General features: G+C 36.9%; 2 protein-coding genes and 1 non-coding gene across 4 annotated transcripts; 1 reads left to right on the top strand and 2 right to left on the bottom strand.

The window, feature by feature from the left end:
* Window positions 1-545: 545 nt before the first annotated feature.
* On the bottom strand, window positions 546-16,946 carry MYNN (myoneurin). 2 transcript variants are annotated; one of them, XM_010976316.3, is made up of 8 exons: window positions 16,313-16,946; window positions 15,170-15,466; window positions 10,665-11,455; window positions 9,682-9,841; window positions 7,646-7,824; window positions 6,668-6,751; window positions 5,547-5,633; window positions 546-3,779 (listed from the first exon to the last, which is right to left on the bottom strand). In XM_010976316.3, the coding sequence occupies exons 1-8, from the start codon at window positions 16,507-16,509 to the stop codon at window positions 3,517-3,519; spliced, it is 2,058 nt and encodes a 685-aa protein (XP_010974618.1). In that variant the 5' UTR covers window positions 16,510-16,946; the 3' UTR covers window positions 546-3,516. The 2 variants fall into 2 exon arrangements, with proteins under 2 accessions (XP_010974618.1, XP_010974619.1); XM_010976317.3 differs by lacking the exon at window positions 6,668-6,751 and having other exon boundaries at window positions 16,313-16,945.
* Window positions 16,947-17,973: 1,027 nt separating this feature from the next.
* Window positions 17,974-18,046, bottom strand: TRNAV-AAC (transfer RNA valine (anticodon AAC)). Its single transcript has one exon. It is a non-coding gene; the product is annotated as a tRNA-Val (tRNA).
* A 1,344-nt stretch (window positions 18,047-19,390) lies between these two features.
* ACTRT3 (actin related protein T3) lies at window positions 19,391-21,357 on the top strand. The gene is made up of 2 exons (XM_031450886.2): window positions 19,391-19,644; window positions 20,227-21,357. Exons 1-2 carry the CDS (start codon window positions 19,445-19,447, stop codon window positions 21,143-21,145), a joined length of 1,119 nt encoding a protein of 372 aa, XP_031306746.1. The 5' UTR covers window positions 19,391-19,444; the 3' UTR covers window positions 21,146-21,357.
* The last annotated feature ends 789 nt before the right edge of the window (window positions 21,358-22,146 follow it).

Here is a 22,146-nt window from a genome sequence, read left to right as displayed (position 1 = left end):
AAATTCCTCCCATTAACCATCTCCTCTTGTTTGCCTGCCCAGGGGAGCAATGGCTCTTTCTGTGTCCATTCATCTTCCTTTAACTGCTCAGCATTTCCTTTCTTGCCTCCCCAGCACTGTAACACTTGGCATTCTGGCTTGTTTTATTGCCAGTTATATTCAGGCTTATCTTTCCCATCTGACTGTATACTTAAAAAATGGAGGATATCTTATTCATCTTTGTAACTTTATGCATTCTGATTTCAACAGTTTTCTAGCATTCAAAATAATGGTCAGATATTTTAATCCAAGTATCTGATTCACATCTGTGGTGTTTAATTTTAGTATATTCTTCTTGAAATTACTCTACTTCTGGATGATGACTATGTTTACATGATAATCATTATCTAAATTCCTTAAGCAAATACACCAAATGTTTCTTGCATGAAGGGGGTGCAGGGTTGCAGAGCACAGAAGAGTAGACCGTATCATTGTCTCAAATGCACCAATAACTAAATCTCAATATTGTTCATAAATAATGAGTAAAAATGTAGAATTTACAGAAATTACATTAAAATACAATTGCTTTTTATTTGGTGGTATTTCTAGCCAAGTTCTAAAGTCTCAAAATCTCTGAGGAAAGTTCTACCAAGAGCTTCATGTATCAAGAACCCATATATCATATATCAAGAGCCCAAAGGAAGAATGCCAAGAAATGTTTAGGACAATAGTTCTCAATGTTCAGTATGCATTAAGATCACCTACAGAGCTCTTCCAGCATGTTCTAGAGATCATCTAAATCAGAGGGCCTAAGGTGGGGTTGGGCTTAGACACCATTATTTAAAAAATATGTTTCTGATGTGCATCAAATATTAGAGCTATTATTCTAGGATATTTTAAAAAACGAGTACATGTACATTGTTTTTATATAAGCATAATTTAACTACTCTCATTTGCACAATTTCTGTAGAAATGAAACATACAGAAGTGATAAACTACTGTTGCAACAGAACAGACAAAACCTTTTCTTAAAAAAAATAAAACTTTCTAAAATTTGTCTATCAAAATCATCCTATGAAATTAAACATAAAACAAATACCATTTAAAAACAGCAAAATCATTTATATATAATCTATGGTTTCTTTTTAAAAAGCCTAAAATCTAACAATACATTAGGAATAATCTAATACAAATATAAAACAAAATTAACTTAGAAAATGTTTTTTCAGTAAGATTTTCAGCATCTTAAAAAGACTTTCAAAAAACTTAGTAATACTTTAAGAACAGACCTTTCCCAAAACACTGCATTGTACAAATATATTTAAAAATGAACTTAACTAATATAATTATGAGTGTTAGAATGATGCCAGATACAACTAAAATACATGCATATTATGATAAAGAATAATAAGCATTATGAGAAGAATGACAAGACAGGATACTGAAGTATTCAAGCTTTCTTTACACGTCATTCTGGAAGAGCATCAAGCCATGTCACTTTAAAATAAAATTATTTTAGCTAAGAAGCAGATAATGTGATGAAGAAAAGCACAATAAATCAACTTTAGCTACTCCAATCCAATAATTCTAAAAAATAATAAATTTGAAGGCTTATCTATGTAAAGGCAGAATGCTAATTACCATCATATTAGAGGAAATTTGGTAACTACTACCCTCACAGAATTATAACATCACTGTGGCAGTTTTTAAAGAGAAATTTTGTTCATTAGATACTGAGATTAATGAGGATGTGAATTAAATATAACCTCTCTATTTCAGTAGACTTCTTAAAAAGGCTGAGTCCTAATTTCCTTTAATTTCTTCACATTCCAGTTCCTACTGAATTTAAGCCAGAATAGATCAGTTGAACATTTTATAACTTTATAAATTGTACTTAAACTCAGTATATTAAATTAATACATATGCATAATTATATTTCTTAGATAAATTAAATACAAAGTTTGAGGTACATTATATAAAGGCAGTATTTCAAACTCTATTCAATTAAGCCAATCCCACTGGTGGCAATTTAGTGTGAAAATGCTGAGTATGCTGTGAAATGGTGACGATATGTACAGTTTACAAGAATTTAGTAGTTTCATTAAGTCTTCTGGTTGGTTCCTATGAGTAGGACCCCAAAGAAAATAACAATTAAAGAAATCAATACCAATAAGAAAACACATTAATTTTATTACAGGTGTGGTTTCAAAGCAGAAAACAAATAAGCCACAACTAATGCATGGCAGAAATAAGAAATAATGTCACCATGGTGTTTGATCAGCAGTATAGGAACTGATAATTTAATGTCCAAAGATTAGACAGTGAAATAAATCAATATTTGGGAAAAATGGGGTGGGGAAGAGTGGTAAATATCAGAATAAATCTGAATTTTCTAAGTTCATTAGGAAGGAAAAAGACTACTGTGAAACTATAACCACCAACAACTGTCATGGTTTAATCTATAAAATTTAAAAACTCAGAACTTATAGAAAACTCAAGTATAAAATGTTTAATAAACTGACTTTCTGATAACAAATGTTTACTATTTAATTGAAGTTCATTTCTTAACTATTTATGAATATAATGTATCAAATTCAGAAGCCAAGTATTTTATACTATGCATTAAGTTTCTATTTAGAAAATTCTTTTTAGGATTTTATATTTTTAAAAGTGCATAAGAGGTATAAGAGGCTTATAAAAAATTTTCAAAACTCAGTATATTTTCCTCATCTCCAGTAATCTAGAAACCTATTAAAACAATCTGGATCAAGTTTCAAAACTGTCTTTAATAAGATAAAAACACCAAATAGCTACTTAAAATTCATTTTGAAAATGTAGTCTCAGATAAATCAAAAGTACTGACCACTGGTTTTCTCTAGAATACTGAGTTCTAAATGAACAAAATTTACATAGTTTTCTAGCTTTTAAGAGAAACACTTTTTGTTTCATTAGAAAAGTTACCTCCAATGGACTGTATTAATAGAGAAACAGCACAATTCTTATTCAGTACCGAAATTTTCTCAGGTACATTCTGTTAGGCAGAAATATGAATTTTATTTTCCCCCCATAGTTTATGTATTGGTCTATGGTTTATGTATTGATCCATCAGCACCTCTCTTGGGCTGATACTATCATGGATTTCTTTTAAATTTTGAGGGGAAGAAAATAAATTCCACAGGTCAAAAATCATAAACTGATAGATTCTACTTGAGTAAATGAAAGGCAATCCAAAATGCAAAATAAAAATGGAATTAAGGCAGCTCTAAAAGAAAGTAAAACTTACCCACCCAAAAGAGTGCTAATGTAGTATAATTACTCATTCCTTAAAAAGCTGTGTATATGACTTAGACAGAAAAGCCAAATATCAAAGAAGCATTGCCCAGTTATGATGCAGCATCAGGTGCTTTTACCTCAGTGAATGAAAAATAATGGCCACAACTCAAATGAATGGTTAATTTAATATGAATATATGCACCTTACCAGAGATGTTTATGTTTCCTACCAAGGTGTCTTAGCAATTCCATATTTCTCACAAAGTCAGTATAACTGTTGTAAAAAAATCAACTGTGGTTCTGAATACCCATTCACAGTTGACCTCAACAACGTATCTGATGTAGGAGACTGATTATCTGTGACAGGCAGAAGCATGTGGTGGTCCTCAGTTCCAAGCGGAAGAGTTAGTGGTAAAGTCATATCAGAAGGTTTCACGTCTAAAGTTTCTGATAAAGGACTTTTTTGTATAGAATCTTGTTCACTCAAGGGATGATCCTCTATACTAGAATCTAGAATTTTATCTGCACCTGAAATGGAAGAGAAAAAAATTAACTCTCTTTAAGAACCAAACAAAAACCCTGAGGAAGACTCAATCTATATACCATCCCCAGAACTTGCATTCCAACCTCACACCTTTAGTCATACTGTTTCTCTCTTGCTGATTTGCCCTTCTTATTATCTATATACATCCATTATGGGTTTGAAGATTAGGTTCAAGCACCAACATCATTATAAAAATGGACTTAACTGTTCTGGAGCAGGGTAAGCTGTTTCTTACCTATTTTATCACTTGCTTGTCAGTTTTTCATATACCACCCTGTGACATCTATCATATTGCTATTTAACATTCTCCGTAGGTATGCCTTGAATGCTCAACAGACTGTAAATTCCTTCAGAGCAAATGTCAAGTTATACTTCTCTAATTCCTTCAAAGTACTTAAAAGTGCTATACACATAATAAGTATTGTTTGTTCACTGAATGTATTAATGAGTAGTTCATATTCATATTATTCAATGAGTTCAAGTTCAGAGATATGGCACTCTCATTTTCAGAAATTCTGCCCTACTCAAGGGAGTTATTATGCCACTGACTAAAGATACAGTTTTTTCTTCAAATTTTCCACTAGCTTTCCACTTTCTTGTCACTCCAAAGTACTAACATGATTTCAGTCTATCTCTGTTAGACAAAATTGCATATTTGCTTTTATAAAGTTTATCTTGTTTTTGCCAGACTATTCTTCAGTTCAACCAGCCAAGAATACAGCCTGTGCTGTCTCATCCCAGTGACTCTATTCAGTGTTCTCTCTGCTTGGGATGAAACTTCCCTTTCCCATCTCCATCCTTTGAACTCTTCTCCACCTTTCAGGTTCCCTAGAATTAAGCTTTTCCAGTATTCACCTCATTTAATCTCTTCTTCAGCACTCTTGCATCTCTGTTATACTACATTTTGTCTTGTAATCATAGTTATTTAGATTTCTGGCCTCCCACACCAGATTGTAAACTCTTTGAGGACTAGGACTACGCTTTGTTCACCTTCATACACTCTGCAGTTATGTGTGCTTTAGAGGTATTTAATAAATGCTTGTTGAATTAATGTCTCACAGAAGTTTTCAGATGTTACTTACCTTAAACCTCATGGTGTTTATGTTTACCATCAAAGACTATCATCTCTATAAACTGAAGACTAGTGTTTTGTTTCTAATCATAACAGAATGCTTAAGCATAGTGAAACTTTCTCAAGGATTCATTTTAAGCAACAGTCTAAAAATTCTGTAGCAAAAGTGTAAAAATTCTTTCCATTTTCATACATTGTAACAATTTGGGGCTACCTGTTTCCCTATTTCCTCTAATATATTTCTGGACCACTGTTCATGATGCACCTACTACAGTAAACCCCAAGTAACCCAGACTCTAGTATGAGGAAGAGTAATATATAATTTGTTTACATATTCTTTCATTCTTGAAACTGTTCATACATCAGGTTTTTAAAGGAGGGACTATTTCAAGCATCATTTATTACAAGGTCAATACGGAAAGAAATTCAGAATGAATTCATCTGCAAATTATAAAGCTACCTTCCTCATATGTGTGACCTAATTTTTAAAAATATATATCTAATTTTTATATTTTTCTATCTGTGAAAAATATTTGGGTCTCTTGGGCTAAAATGGACTTCAAAATTTTTCCAGTTAAAATTAATGTGAAATTTAAATTTAAACTGTTGTACATCTCAACATTTTAAGGAATAGCACAAATATAAGAGTATCAAATTTTAAAAACACACAAGCATTTACCAGAATGGACTTTAGTCTTGTGCTTCTTTAAATTTTTAATATCTGTGTAAGAATTTCCACATAATTCGCAGATAAATGGTCTTTCTCCTGAAAAACAAGTTAAAAAATTTAAAATCTCAGTATTTCAGAAGCTGCTAAGACAAAAATACCAATGTTGACGAACACAATACAAACATTATTATACTGTTTAAATTTAGTTCAAATTACTATCTTAATCTCTTGGTTCTAATACAGTGAAATGAAAACTTGTATACACATAGGCACTCCTTCATACAAAGCATCCCTATTTCTTGAAAAAAATCACACATTTTCATTAACAGAAATTTCAAACTGAAGATGTAACTTACTCTGTATTTCTATCAGACATTTATTGAGTGCCAGTTATATGCCAGACTCTGGCTAAGAGATGTAGCTGGGGGAAAAAAATTCATGATTATGGTTTCTGCTCTCAGGCAACTTACAAATTAGAAAATCCTTTAAAAATACAGAATAAAAATACTACAAAATTATAATTCTTTTGAAATAAGAACTGTTCAATGCTTTACAATGAAAACTGAGGAGTATGAGAATATAGAGTTGCCAATAAATTTATTAACTGTCTACTAGGTGTTCACACTACACCAGATAGGAATTATAAAATATAATTTTTAGAAAGAAAACAGTATATTTTCAAAGTGGCATTTTCCTTTGTTTTAAACACTTTTGTACATTTATTTTCTTCATACTACTTACATACTACCTTTTATAATAAACATGTCGATATAAAAATGTATTCCTAAAACTTGCACAGTGAACACGGTTTAATAAGAAAATCTGATACTATCTTGGTATTATCTATTCCTTTTCATTTTTTGGTATATCTGTGCAATTTAATCCAAGTCATTTAAAAACTACTGATTATCAGGCACATTTCTTAGAAAATCTACACAATTCTTGATCAAATTTAATTCACACTCCCAACAACTAAAAAACAAAATAAAAAGTTGATATTTATACATTAAAATATTGCTATCGCTAGAGTATGACTAGATACCATATAGTCCATAATGGTTTAAAGTCAAGGTTTACAGAAAAAGAAATTAGAGAGAACAAAAAACAATACGTTCTCCCTAAACACAGACCTGTATGGGATCGAAAGTGTTTGTTGAGCTCTCCTGAGGAAATAAAACTTTTCCCACAAATACCACATATGTATGGTTTTTCACCTAGATGGAAAATAAAAGATAGCGAAGTGGTGTACTATACCAATATAATATTTATCAAGTACAATAATCTAAAGTAAGCTGTTGTAGAATATTATTTAAATTAAAACCTCTTTATATTGTACTTCAGAGGTATTTTCAGTGTGATCCAACTTAAAGGAACATTAGTAATTATTTTACATTGCTCATGTAACCTGATGCTTTTCATATATTAAAACTTTACTTCTGTAAGTATCCTTCTAGTAGACTAGAGCTGGGCAAGAAGTCTGATTTTTATATAATTAAAAACATGAAAATTAAACAATCTGTATTTCAATTCGTGCTATCTACAAGATTATTAAAGTGGAATAAAATCATTTAGGAAAGATCTATTAAAAAATTACCCTACAGAAAATGAAAATATTTGAACAACAGATTTTGCTTCAAAATTGATACTTTGGGTTTGAAGTATCTGTTTAATTTGCAAATCTTAGAATGTCTGTGTAGAAAAAGTCCTAAGAAGTTATTAAATCAATGTTCTACCCAAAACCACCCCAACCCCTTAACTTTACAGTTTTATCGAAGGGAAATGAAGATATAAGAGCCTAAGGAGTTTCTCTAAGGTCATAAAAAATGTCTCAAGTTTATATACTGTCAAAATTATCTGATTTTAATGTACAAAGTTACAAGATAAATAATTTCACCCACTGTGTATTATTCTAGAAAAATGTCTGCTTTTATATTTAATATTTATGTGAAAATCACAAACATAAAAAGCCTCAAGAAGGACAAACAACAAACATATAACTAGAAAGCTTGTAACCAATCTATTTTTTTGTAAAGGCTCAATTTCCCTTTTTCTTTTATTTATATTTATAACTTTCCTTATTTTAAGCAGTCTCTGTATCAAATTCTTACCTGTATGTTTTCGAGAATGAGTGATAAGAGAACTAGAGACAGCAAATGCCTTTCCACAGGTATCGCACACATAAGGCTTTTCTCCTGTATGCCTTCGAACATGATAGGTCAGTGTGCTGGCTTGGGCAAATCTCTGTCCACACCTATCACAGACATATGGCTTCTCTCCACTATGCTTCCTATCAGTAAATAAAATTATATGTTGGCAAGTAAAGCAATCTGGGGATCACTCTATATAGCAAACATTTTTCATACAATTTTTCATGCAGTATTTTATTTCATATTTCATTTCATCTTATATGTATTTAAAATCAAGAGTTTAATGTGTACTGCTAAGACTAAATGTTTTGGTTGTTATCAAAATATTAGTTCTGAGATTACTTCAAAGTTTGCCATCATCTTTATATGGTAGTCAAGTGCACCTATAATTCTGTAGGCAATCATTTTTGCTTGTCCATTCACTCACTCTTCAAAACTCTTTCCTCAAACCTCCAGCACCTCCTCACCCATCCTCACTCTCAGCTGATGTCCTTGCTTCCTGTTTCACTGAGAAAATTGAAGCAATCAGAATAAAATTTCTACCACCACAAATCTCCACTTATAGGCATCTGTATCTTCACATTTACTTTTCTTAAGTCTAGTATGAGAACGACATCTGAATCCAACTACTCCCATTTGTATATGTAAGATACTATTCCCCTTGCCTATTCGATGATATTGCTCTTGCATTTTTTCCCTCCATCCTACATCATCCACTTTCCCCACCCCTCTGGATCACAGTATACAAATATACTGATGTCCCACCTTAAAGGAAAAAAAAAGACCCCTGAATCTTACTTGCTCCTCTATTTTTCTGCTCCCCTTTAGTTACATCCTGAGTCTCCAATGGTTCTACTTTAATTTCTTCTCTGCTCATCTCTTCTCTAACTAGCCTCTGCTAACACTACTTTTGTTAAGAGCACCGCTGACCTCTCACTTTGCCAAATCCAGTAGTTGATTCTCAGTCTTAATCTCCCTATCATCAGAATTTGACATAGCTGATCACCCCTTTCTGAAATCATTTCCTCCACCTGATTTCAAGGCAGCCCAATCTCCTAGTTTGTTCCTACATTGCCTGCTCCTTCCTTGTCGCTTCTGCTGGTTCTTGCCCATTTCCCAGAACTCTTAAAGTTAGTGCACCTCATGACTCCATCCTTTGATCTCTTTTCTACTCACCTTCATTCTCTTGGTGACCTTATCCAACTTATGCCTTTAAATACTATCTATATGCTGACGACTCCCAGATTTGTATCTTCAGCTCAAAGCAGACCCCTGACTTCCAACTGTCTATTATATGTTTCCACTCAGATGTCTAATAGTCATCTCAAATTTAACATGATCAGAACTCTACTCTAAACTCCTGTACTCCCACTTACACTGCTCTATTCACAAATCTTCATTTCAGTTAACGGTAATTCCATCTTTTCAGATGCTCAGGCTCAAAAACCTCAATCATTTTTAATTCTACCCTTCCTTTTTCCTTTCATATCCCACATCCAGTGTGCAGCAAATTCTGTTTGTTGAAACTTTACAATATGTCCAGAATCTGACTAGTACTTATCTCTCCCACTGCTCTCTCTGACCTGAACCATTATCACTCTCACTTGGGTTTTATCTACAGCTTCCTAACTGATAACTGTGTTTCCATTCATGCAATCCTATAATCTTTTCCTAATATAGCAGCCAGAGTGATCCTTTTAAAAATGCAAGCAAGATCATATCACTTATTTCTTATTCTCAAGAGTAAAAGCTTTATAAAGGCCTATAAAACCTTCACCGTCTGGACACCCTAACAGCATTCTGATCTTACTTCCCTCCCTCACTTATTCCCCGCCAGCCACCACGGCTCCCTTGTGGTTCCCTGACTGTGCTAAGAATACTGTGTGATGGTCCAAAATTAGAACTGTCCTGAATTCTAATACAATAGTCTACTTTAGGACTATAGTGAATAACAGACTCAAAGATCAAACATTTATTTTTTTGTTTTTAAATTTTACCTTGCATGAATCTTGAGATTGCTAGAAGTTGCAAATTGTAAATTGCATACATCACATTTATAGGGTTTTTCCTCACCATGATGCATGCGACTATGGAAGACTAGCTGGCATTTCTGAGCAAATCCTTTATCACACAGTTCACATTTGTATGGCTTCTCACCTAAAAGAAAAGTAAATAAAATTTATATTTAGAAGGAAATACTGTCTTAGTTGCTTAAGCCATATACGCTTTCAAGAGTCCATCAACAATACTAGTTTCAGTATTCAGAAAATGTTAACTGCTAGAAGTAAAAAAGCAAATAGGATCTTCTTCCATACTGACTACTGAAAACAGCAGTAGAGTTAAGAAGAAATTAGTGTTTCTCAGTTCATAAAAGGTGATCAATGAGAAATACATATTGCATCTTATAAAGTACAAATCTAAGTGTACCAATAAAGGTAAATCTAGAGGCTGAGGAAGGAATGTATATATAATTAACATTCAGAAGTCAACAAAGTCTAGGAAGCAGGTGGTGAGATGAGCTGGCAAAATCTGAGAATCAGACTGGGTTGTAATTACATTTCTCTTTATCGATTTTAATATATTTGTTAAATACTTAGCAAGCTAAAACTAAGTTTATGCTTATTTTAACTATGAGAGAAAATGATTCTTAAAGAACTCATGCACTGGGACTTCAGAGTATCAGTTACAATGAGACAAACAGCTACTGGAAGGGAGGGTATAGCTCAGTGGTAGAGCGCATGCTTAGCGTGCACGAGGTCCTGGGTTCAGTCCCAGTACCCCAGTAACAACCAAACAAAAAACCATTAAATATGTGGTCACAACTGGACACATTTTCAAGTCTAACCTGCTCAATGATTTTATGAACACAAGTGTATTCCAAATTTTGGTCACAAATAGTCAACAATGTATATTACTATGTCTATAAAAATATTTCAGTCACAACATAAAAACAATCACACCTACCACAATCCAGTCTTACCTGTATGAGTTCTTACATGCGTTTTCAGCTGGTTACATTGGGTAAATGCCTTTCCACACAAGTGGCAGACATAAGGTTTGACTCCTTTGTGTATTCTCATATGCCTTCTCAAGCTGCTGGCTTCTGAAAACACTTTCCCACATGTGTTACACATTGGCTTGGCCTTAGAATACCTCTGATCCAGCTCTTCCCCAGAGCTCTCCAGCTCATAAGAGTTCTTGACACTGGCTATATTAGACATAGAGTGTTCTTTCAGAGCACAGTTTGGCTGTGATTTTCCACGTTTCCGTTTCACTGTAACAGTTTGCACAATGTCTTGTGCTGGAAAAGTATTTTCCACAACTGATGTCAACTCGAGTTCTGAATTATTTCTTTGTGCAACTTGTTCTATTACAGGGGTGGAGAATTTATTTGCATCTAGAAATAATTCAACAGATGCATTCTCTAAAATGTCACTGGGATATTGCACTGTTTTGTTCTGCCCTGTTTTCTGAGAGTTGAAGCCCTTCTTCTTCTTTTTAGTTTGAGACGACTTCTTTGCTAATGCCCCTTGTTTAGGATTTGCCTGAACTAAATCTGTAGACACTTCTGATTTCTCCCGACTGTTATAATCTCGCAGAGTAAGGAGGCAAGTCTGTTGATTCAGTTCAATGTTTCCAGTAATACTAGGTATCTCTGTAGAAGAGGGATTAGCAATAAAAGCAAAATCTTCCATCTTTATTTTACATTTAGTGACCACCTCTTCCACTTTGAGATAGTCAGCAGCCTGATGGATTTCTTTAACATTCCAACTGTAAGGAAACAAGGCTAAGTGACAATATTCTAATCAAAGAAAAAGACGTTTCTGAAACAGAGCTACAGAAATATTTCAATGTTTTTTAAAGGTCTAATGAAGCAGAATGATGAAAAAGGCCTAAGAGAACAAATTTATAAAATTTATTCATTCATTCAGACTGTTTGGCGTTAAGTCTCCAGTTTACAGAACTTGAAAAGATACAAAGTAATGATTATTCATAAGTATAACCAGGAAAATATAAAGTGTTAAAATTTCTGCCTGTTTTAAAAAACACCTGGAACACAAAAGTAGCTGTTGGCAACTTACTGCCTCTTCCCATTTATCCTGAGGCCTCTTCAGATAGCAGACTTTTCTGGACTAGCAACAGGAAGAGTCTAAAAAAACTATTATCTTCCTTGCTCCCCTGTGAGGGACTTTAACTGTGCTTCTCAAACTTACCTGTGCATGTGAATCACCCAGGGATCTTATTAAATGTAGATTCAGATTCAATATGTCTGTACTGGGGCCTGTGCATCTGCATTTCTAACACAATTCCCGGTGATGCCAATGCTGCTAGTCCATCGATCACACTCGAAGAAACAAGGTTTTAGAATGCACTAAGCTCTCTAGCAACACTCCCAACTTTTCTGTGTGGTGTGATACTCAAACCACATTAGCTAGAGAGTCTGTCACTTTAGAGTCATGCAGAAAAATTCTGATCACCCTGTTCAACATTGCAGTCAATATTTACTGAACAACTACCATACGTGTTCCTGAAAGGAATATTTAGAAATATCAAATAGTCTCTGCCCTCTATAATTTTACAATGTACTGAAAGGTTGTTCAATTATTCTAGCACTGGCTCTGGATTACTATCGGGATTAACTAGGGTAAATCAGCATCTTCCACCTTTCAATTTTCTTAGCTATAAAGTCAGAGAGCTGAGTTGGTATTAACATTAAAAATATGCCCTTTTAATTATTTGAGGATGGATATAACACACGCACATACACAAACACATACCTTCCTATTTGCCATTTTCCCCAAATATTATTTAATTCTTTGGGAAAATTAAGTAGATTTTGTAGGCTAGTTTGGAAACCTAATCACCAGTTTTGGGGAACATTTTGTTCTCTGGGAAAATACATCCTAAGTTCCTAAACATACTACAAATAAACTTTTGGAAAACATTCTGTTTGCAAATAGACTCCCTTAGCTAAAAAAACATTACTTAAAATACTCTTTTCTTATGGCCTCTGGCTTTAATTCTGGAGCAAATAACGCATGATTTTGTAATCAAGTTAACTCTATTTGCAAAGGTATTGCACCAATGCCCCAAACATAAAAACAACCTTATTTATCTTTCATACAAAATGTTTTTTGCATGTATATAGCACTGTCACTCTCTAAAAACATTGTTTCTTCTTAAGCATTTTTATTAATTTTGTTACATTATCTATTAAATTACAATAAATGAGAAATAGTAATAGAATGAAAACCACATTTACTCTATCACTTACTATATTTAGGTCTCAAATTATAATTGTGCTTAGTGCTCCATAAAAGGAACTACCAATAAGATGAGGTAGCTTTAAGACCAAACAATACAAACTAATACTGAGTCATGCACTAATTGTTCAGTAGTGACAGCTATTCATACAATTTACCTATTTCATAGATAGCCCATAATCTCAGTTAAGAGAATCAATCACCATTTGTTTATGTCAGCAACTTATCTGCTTTTGCTTACAAGCATAAAGTTATAATGCTTACAAACTTGCTTTCACCTTCCGAAGTCATTGGAAGTCATTTTAATTACATATTGTTAAGTTTATGGCCAAGTCCTTTATATGAGTAGTTCATTTAATCCTTAGGACATGCCTATGAAATCTATTATAATCTCCATTTTACACACTAATGAAATACAAATGAAGGATCAGGGGTCCAAAGAAACTAAGTAACTTGCCCAAGATTACAGAGTGTTAGAACTAAGATTTGACCAAGGTACTCTGGCTCCTGAGTCCAGTTAATTCTCTATTATTCTGTTTTCTTAAACATAAGTTGTACAGACTTTCTATTTTTGGTATACGTCTTCTCTTACATTTGCCGCTGGGCTCAAACAATTAACTCCCCAGCTCCCCAAGAAAGATATGTTTAAAAAAAGATTGAGCAAAACATCTGGCTCTTCTTCACATCAATTCTTTGCTTGAAGGATCAAAGTAAGGTGCTTTTCAGTGTGTTCAAATCAATTCAAGATTTTTCTGGCAAAGTTAAATGAGAAAGGGAAACCACTAAATTGACAATCAACCGAAATTCACTGGTTTTGATTATTTTACATTATAAATTCTAAATTTTTAGATCAAAGGCACTTGTATAGACAAATATTCAATTTAATTTGTCCTGTAACATAAATCTATGACACTGCTTTGTTCCTTTAATCAACCCCTATACAGAGCTGACTCAAAGATTTCATTACACCAAAATTTAAAAATACTTTAACATGAGTATTTCCTTTTCAAAAGGATTAAGGAATATCTCTATTCCAGCTTTTAAAAGAAGTATATTTCCATGCTAAGCTGCAATGTAAACATATCCACAAAGTGTTAAGAGTGGGTGGCAGAATTTTGGGTGTTTCTTTTGTTTTTTGTTTTCCTCATCTCTAAGAAATGTGGAATTAAAGGGCTTGGAGAGTAGGATAGAGAAGAGGAAATGAAGGAAAGAAACTAATGTTCACTGAGAGGCAGGCCTTCAAGTACATCTTTAATCTTCACAGTAACAACTAATGTAGTTATTATCATCTTATTTTTACAGATAAAGAAAAGGAGGCTTAGAGAAGCTGTATCTTGCTCAAAGAGACATACTGACTGATAGGCAAGATCTAATTCTAAAGCCCATAATCTTTCTAGGTCAGATGATGATCTGTTCATGTTTACACTTTCATAAAAGATGGAGAAAAGAAGACAGGAGTAATTTAATTGGTTTCTCTTTCCTTTTATCCCCACCACCTTTCCCCCAACAACCAGTAAATATATTGGTATTAAACTAATTATATAGTTTATCATGTTTGAGAGACAAACAGTGCCTGCGTATCAGATTCTTCTTGTCAGTGCAGTGGTAGCATTAAGCATCTTAGAGAAGCATTTTAGCATCTTGGACCCAACTTAAGCATTAGTACTGATAGCTTTTACAGAGATAACAAGAGTCACTGCCATTAATACTCCAATGAAGTTACTTTTCTGAAACAAGATCAAGAAGAGGTCCTGCATATTGCTATTTATGGCTGGTAATGGGAGCACTATTAAATGAACTTAGAGGTTCTTCCTTCTTTCTCCACCTACACCTCCCCACTCCAAGCACAGAGTTTGGGAGAGAGAAAACCAGAGGAATATAAAGACCAAAAAGCAAAGGTAAACTGAAATTCACTTAAAATCCATTGTATTCTGACCTTTAAGTTTACATAACTGAAGTCAGAGTTTGTTTCAGTAGATAAATCAAACGTGTCAAAAACAATGCTCTAGTTGTATTAACATCTATACTTTTCTTTTGTGCTTATGAAATTTAGTCTGTTTATCCCAAATTAGTGATACCAACTTCTTTATTAGAAACAACATTGTGCACAATATTTGAAGTCTCAAGACTTCAAGGACTGAATAAAAAAAAATTCAAATCTGCTTTAGCTCTAAAGACCATTGACCAGCTTTTATAAGTAGAAATAAAATGTGTACTTTACCTGTCAAGATTTAAAGTTCCTGTGTATATAAACTCCAACAGTTTTTGAAATCCATCAGCCTTCACCTGACTCTGATCAAGAAAGACATTGTTCTCAGAAGTGCTTCTGTAGATCGCACCAAAATACTCACTAAACGAGGCAAGCACATTCCTATGAGCCTTAAACTGGAATTCCCCGATCACTATGGTGCAGTCACAAAGAAAACCTGCTTCCCGTTGTTTGTTCAGTCTCTCTAAAAGGTGCTCACAGTGGTGCGAATACTGCATTTTGAGATCAGAATCGAATTTTACCCTTGTTCTAGAAAACAAAAAGGAATAGTAAATAAGTAATCCTAAATTTTCATCACTCTTCACCCAATCAGTTGGTGAGTGGAGAAGGGACATGAGACATAACACCAACAAGAAGAAAGTCTGTTCTCACTTTATGCCCCCATAAAATTTTTATCATACAGATATGGTTAAAATGCTGAAGGAATAAATTCCTTTCTAGCTTTTATTTCACCTTGGTCAACTAACACAATCCTTTGAATACGTCAATAAACAGCGATCCAGTGAAAACATTCCACTAGGTGAAAAAAAAAAGCAACACAAAATTCCACGCTTTTGCATTAGACTTTCAAGTTCACTAGGCACACACATAACAGGAAGAAAATTCAATAAACCACTAAGAAGTGATTCCTTGGGACAAATGGGAAAAAGAACACGGTACGCGTTCTTTTAAACTGCCCTTAAATCTTTGGAACCTGTTAGCTTCCGCGGTGCTCACAGTTGCTTCAAAACCCAAGGCGGGTGCCGAGGGGGCGGAGAATAAGCAGGGCCAGCAGTTGTCAAAGGTTTGGCCACTCGCCCCGAGAAGGCCACACCCCCTTCCTTCTACCCTACCCACCCGGGGTGGAATCGGAGAGTGACAACGAAAGCCGGCCTCTGCTGGCTTCTGCCTCCCTGACCTTCGCCCAGCTCCCACTCCCGCGAATTCCCACAGCAGAGGTTGTGGCCAAGGCCAACACCAGGGCTGCCTCGCCCAAGCTTTCCGCGTTAACACCTTCGCTCCGACCTGAGCTGGAACTCGAAGGAGCCTGCCCTCCAATGTCCTAGGGTCTGGTGAGAGCGGGGATGGCATACTGGGGGCGAAGCCAGAACTCACCTATAGCAACCCAAAGAGAGACACGGTTTCTTCACTCTCTCTCCGCCATCTTGGAAGGACGTCACCTCGCCACGCTCCGCCTCTCCCTGCTTTCTCCACGTCGACGTCACATCCGGCTCTAGGTGTTCAGTGGCAACACCACAGGCTCTAGGACCGTGGAGGTCCGACACCTGCCTGGGGGAACGGGCTGGCGACATAGATCCCGCTCCCTACCATGCCAAGGGTCCCCGGAAACAGGGAGCTTCTTGGATACGAGACCTAAGGGCTCGCTCACAGCGTCCCTCCTGTCTTCATTCTGAGCATTCCGGTTGGCAGTCAGCATCTCACTCTTTGCCCTCCAGGACCGAGCCTGGGCCGCGCTGCGCGGCGGGCCTCTTTCCTGGAGGAGAAACTGCGCATTGCATGCTGGGGCTTGTAGTTAGTTGCTTGTCTTCCTCCATCATCCTCCCCTTCCTTGAGGCTTCAAGGGTGGGAACAGCTGCTTTGTGTACTCGGGCTTTCCGCCATGGGGATTTTTGAGCTGAGAGTGATCACCCATTTTTAGTTTACGTACTCCAAAGCTCTTGGGGCCCCCTGGGTTTTGTTTGCGTTAGCCACCTGGAGCCCAGTTTCCGGGATACCCTTACCTGGTGCTAGAAGTCTGAGATGCCCGACAGCAGAGCAAAGCAGTAGGGCACACTGGGCATGCGCATGGAGAAAGGTGGGCTTTACACCGGAAAAGGTTTTCCTGCGTCTGGACTAGAAAAATTTTAGTACAATTATTGACATCGAATTCAGATTTTGTACAATGAGGGAAAGGGGTGCCAGTTATCTGCCTAATATAAAAAGACACAGAAACAGTGAGATAAGTCATGCTGAAATGTTAGGGTGGATTCTTTCCTACTACCTGCGAACATCATAAATCTAAGAAAACTAAAACTTAAACATGTTTTTCTCGTTAAAAGTTGTGTCAAGACAATAGGAAATTTACTCGCAACTTTATTTTAACGGACAGTCTAAAGTTGAATTTATTCTTGTCTCTCCTGAGATTTTCTTTTCTAACCAGATTCTGTTTGCTCTCCTTATAACTTCTTTCTTGGAGGTAAGAATTGTATTTGTGAATGAAACTATAGCCTTTAGGATTAAAAGGAAAAATTTGACGCTGGTTCTTTATTGATTACATCTTTATGAGTAAAATTTTATTTCTGATTCCACTTTTATTTTTGTCAGAACCCTTTTAGGTAATTTATTAATTCAGAAATATTTAAAAGTCTCTCCAGATGTTGGACACCATGTATATAGAAAAAGCATAAAACATCGTCTCTGAAGTTTAGCGAAATCTGCAATCTAAAGGGGAAAATTAGTGGAAACCAAATGACTTGTAATACAAAGAATGTTCAAGGGGCGACAGGGCTTACCAGTTGTTGCACGGTATTTGATTACCCTTGATTACTTACTAGGCTGCACATTACATTACTTTTTCAGTATCAGGTTGTTAGTTGATTGCAAAAACTTTTTTTAAAAGCATGAAGCACTTTTACGTGCAAGCCGTCAATAAAATTATTTGGTGACGAAATAAAATAACACCCCTGCTGAAATTCAAGTTCCCAAGGTACTGCAAATTTCTAACAAGATTACGTCTTTTGAAGGAATATAACGGGTAAAGAAGAAAAAGACAGCCCTGTTTCCGCCCGGTTTCGAACCGGGGACCTTTCGCGTGTTAGGCGAACGTGATAACCACTACACTACGGAAACCTTGTCACATTTGGGTGCTCAGAAAGTCCTTGATATCACGATTCTAACATCCAGTTCGCAAACATTTAAAAGTAATGTTAATGTAACTTTTAACGGAATAAAGAGATTTTTAAAGAAGGGAAAATAACCACATGTCCAATTGAACAGTGCTAACTATTTCAAAAGTTGGAATTTGCGTACACTTTTTCCAAAGCCCTTCAGGGCACCCATCAGTTGCCCTTCTTTTGAGTTTACTTTCTTCTATGGAAAAGAAGTGTTATATACTAGTTTATTTTCTCCGCATTGCGGGGCTGAGAGTTCAAGGAGAATTTCCGGGCTTTAGCCGGCTACAAAGGGGCCCGCAGCCCTTGGGTCCCGGAGTCCCGCTCCCGCAGCGGCGCGCAGCCCCAAACTCTACAGCTGTTAATTTAGCTAGTGAGAAAGCGACCCTTTCAGCCTCTGGTGGAGCGTAGGGTAGCTTTTCAATTTCCTCCTGTGCTTTTGTACATGCTTTAGACAGTATTTGTTTAAAAATCTTCTACAAGGTGTGCAAAATTGAGAGGCTAAAAAAAAAAAAAAAAATCAAACACCAAAACGCACTTTTTGGCACGCAGTGTGCACACATTTTTCTAACCCTGAACTCCATATGACCTAAGAAATACCATTTTTTTTTCCTGCAAAGAGGCAGACACGTTCTTATGCCTAAAAATCAGAAGTTTTTAGGGAATAAGAATGAGCTTCCATATTACACTGAGGTGGGGGTGGGGGTGGGGTGGATAACCAGATGTAATTGCTAAAAAAACTTTAAAGTGAGATTCTACCATTTTGGTTTTGAGTACATTTTGCTTAGAAACCACGGGAAAGAAACACAACGAAGTATTTGTCCAGTATATATAGAAATAATAAAATTATTTAAAACTCATTTGAAATCCTAACACTTTTTTCTTTTTAGAAGTTGACGAGGGTTTCAGAAATCCGGATAGTGCCTCGCGTTCTGCAACTTTCCCCTGCCATCTCTCCGCCTTCTTCCAGTTTCAAGGGTGCGTTTCAGAGCTTCTCGCAGGCCCCTGGACAGACATTTATTAATCAGAATTTAATGGCTTTGAGAAATGAAACTTTTTTCCTGATATTCTCGGATTCCAGGAGGTGGGGAGTGGTCCAGCCTAGGTGAGACGCAATCGTGGGTGGCACTTTAGAACGCACGGGCGTCCACAGAGTTTACCGGCCTGGGGCTCTCCTGTTTCCCGGCCCGCACCTGCCGGGCTCAGGCCCCGCGGGGCCGCGTCGTGGCCTCTGTGACGCGGCGTTCCAGGCTGCCGGCCCTCGCACTTCACTTTCCACTCTCCCGGCTCAGCCCGCAGCCAGGGCAGCCGGGCGGCAGGAGGCGGAGGCAGCGGCGGCGGCGGCGGCGGCGGCGGCATGAGCTACTACCAGTTACCGGTGGTGATAGACAACGGCTCAGGAATGATCAAGGCGGGCCTGGCTGGTTCCCGGGAGCCTCTGTTTGTCTACCCAAACATCACTGGCCGCACCAAAAGCCAGACCAGTGCAGCCGAGCGCGCGCAGGAAGTATTCGTGGGGGACCAAGCGCAGGAGCGGAGGAACTCGCTTTCCATCAGGTACCGCCCTCTCCCGGCAGGCAGAAACCGCGTGGAAGGGAAGGAGGGACAGCCCAGAGAGGGAAGCAAGGGTGAGAGAAAGGGTAAAGAAGGGAGGATGGGAAGTTTCAGCCAGCCGCCGTTACTGCAAACGCTGGAGCCACAAATCTGAGTGTACCAAAACAAACATCTACAGGGTGAACATTATTGCTCTCTGTGTCTATACAAATGTATTCAAATGAATACAGTCATGGTTCGTAAAATACAAGTTCATTTAAGAATATTACTTAATTATGGTACCTTTGTCATTTGGGTTCTTTTTCCCAATTAACTTATATTAAATTTATATTTATGTGAAGATCCCTCCCCCCTTTTTTTAAGTCAAAAAGGGTAAAGGGGGAGGGAGAACAGAAAGCAACCAAAATTGCCGAGGAAGTTAGCTGTGCTAATTTTTGCTGGCAGTTAAACTTTTCTCTGAGAGGTTTTGGCTGTCACTGCCCATAAAGGGTTACTCGTAATAAATATGAGGATTAACCCAGGCTAGAAGAGAATAGAAACTGGAAAAATTAAAGGCTGCCATCTATCTTATTGCTCTTGCTACAGATACCCAGTGGAGCGTGGTCTCATTACTTCCTGGGGGGACATGGAGATCATGTGGAAGCACATCTATGACTATAACCTGAAGCTAAAGCCCAGTGATGGCCCAGTTTTGATTACAGAGTCAGCACTGAATCCACTGGCCAACCGGCAACGTGTCACTGAAGTGTTTTTTGAGCATCTGGAGGTTCCAGCCTTCTATATGTCCATCCAGGGGGTGCTAGCTCTCTTTGCTGCTGGCTTCACTACTGGCTTTGTGCTGAATTCAGGTGCTGGGGTCACCCAGTGCGTGCCCATCTTTGAGGGTTACTGTCTCCCTCATGGTGTCCAGCAGCTAGATCTGGCAGGCCTTGACCTCACCAACTACCTCATGATGCTGTTGAAGGACCATGGCATCATGCTGCTTAGTTCTTCTGACAGGAAGATTGTCGCAGACATTAAGGAAACCTCTTGTTATGTGGCAATAAACTTTGAGGAGGAAAAAGCCAAGAAAGCTGACTGTATAGAGAAGGTTTACCAACTACCCGATGGGAAGGTGCTCAGACTCCATGACCAGCTCTTTCATTGTCCAGAGGCTCTCTTCTCTCCAAGTCTCGTGAACCTTGAAACCCCTGGCATTGATAAGATGTGCTTCAGCAGCATAATGAAATGTGATACAGATCTGAGGAATTCCTTTTTCTCCAATATTATCCTTGCTGGGGGATCGACCTCTTTCCCTGGTTTGGATAAGAGGCTGGTTAAGGATATAGCAAAGGTGGTGCCTGCCAACACCCCTGTGCAGGTTATAGCGCCCCCAGAAAGGAAAATATCAGTGTGGATGGGAGGCTCTATTCTTGCATCCCTGTCTGCCTTCCAGGACATGTGGATCACTGCAGCGGAATTTAAAGAAGTTGGACCCAACATAGTACACCAAAGATGCTTCTGAATACAGATGACATGGTTAGAAGAAAATGTTTTGAGTATATGTGACAGAAATCTTTGGATATTATATGTTCCTGGGAGAACAGAAAATATTTCAATTATTAGAATGTCCAGGTCTCTGTTGTATTTCTGTAATGGGGGGCGGAGGGAATAATGGTGAAGCAGTCAAATAACACTTATTGAGTAGAGCCAAATTAAATGCTAGAGGAGACATTATTCTTGACCCTGGGGATCTTTCATTTCCCTTGGAGAGAGAACAATTTGTGGTACAATATGATATGTGCCAAATGAGTGATAAAGATTTAAGTTTGTTGAAATTTATGGAAAGAAGGTTGCTAAGAGGGAAGATTTCATAGCAGAGGTATGCCATCAGGTGGCATTAGGATGGGTGTGGGGGGTAAAACAAAAGGCAGATATTCAGAAAAGCATAATGGAAATGAGTAAGAAGCTAGATATGAAGATGCACAAAGCATATTCAAGGCATGTTTAATACATTAGTTTTGTTAAAATGAAGAGCCCATATGAAGCAGACTAAAAGCAATGACTAGGAAGGTAAATTAAGGCCAGTGACTGAAAGGCTTTGTGTTAAATGTCCTACAGGCAAAAGGAAAATCATTAAAGGCTTAAAAGCAGGAGACATAGGGAAATTAACGTGAATGTGGTGATAGTTTGGAGGATAAATTGGACTAGGAAGACCCTGCAGATTCAGTGATCAGTTTAAAAAGTTATTAGTCTAGATATAAAGCAGTCAAGACTTATACTTAAAATTATAAGCAATAGGAATTAAAAATAAGAAATTAGGAAAAACTGACAAGTCTTGGTGCCTATTAATTATGAAGGGGAAAGAAGGATCTGCAATGACCTGAGTAGCTGAGAGAATGATGGCAGTGTTGATATAACTCAAAGTATTTAGTGTCTGCTCTATGCAAAGCACTGTGCTAAGTGCATTGAGTGCTAAATCAGGAGTCAGATTGTGTCCTTGAGCAGCCAGCAGTCTAGTGTAAG

The sequence above is a fragment of the Camelus dromedarius genome, chromosome 2 (assembly GCF_036321535.1).
Source record: "Camelus dromedarius isolate mCamDro1 chromosome 2, mCamDro1.pat, whole genome shotgun sequence".
NCBI lineage: Eukaryota > Metazoa > Chordata > Mammalia > Artiodactyla > Camelidae > Camelus > Camelus dromedarius.
Note: the sequence above shows the minus strand (reverse complement) of the source record. Positions and strands in the feature narration are given on the sequence as shown.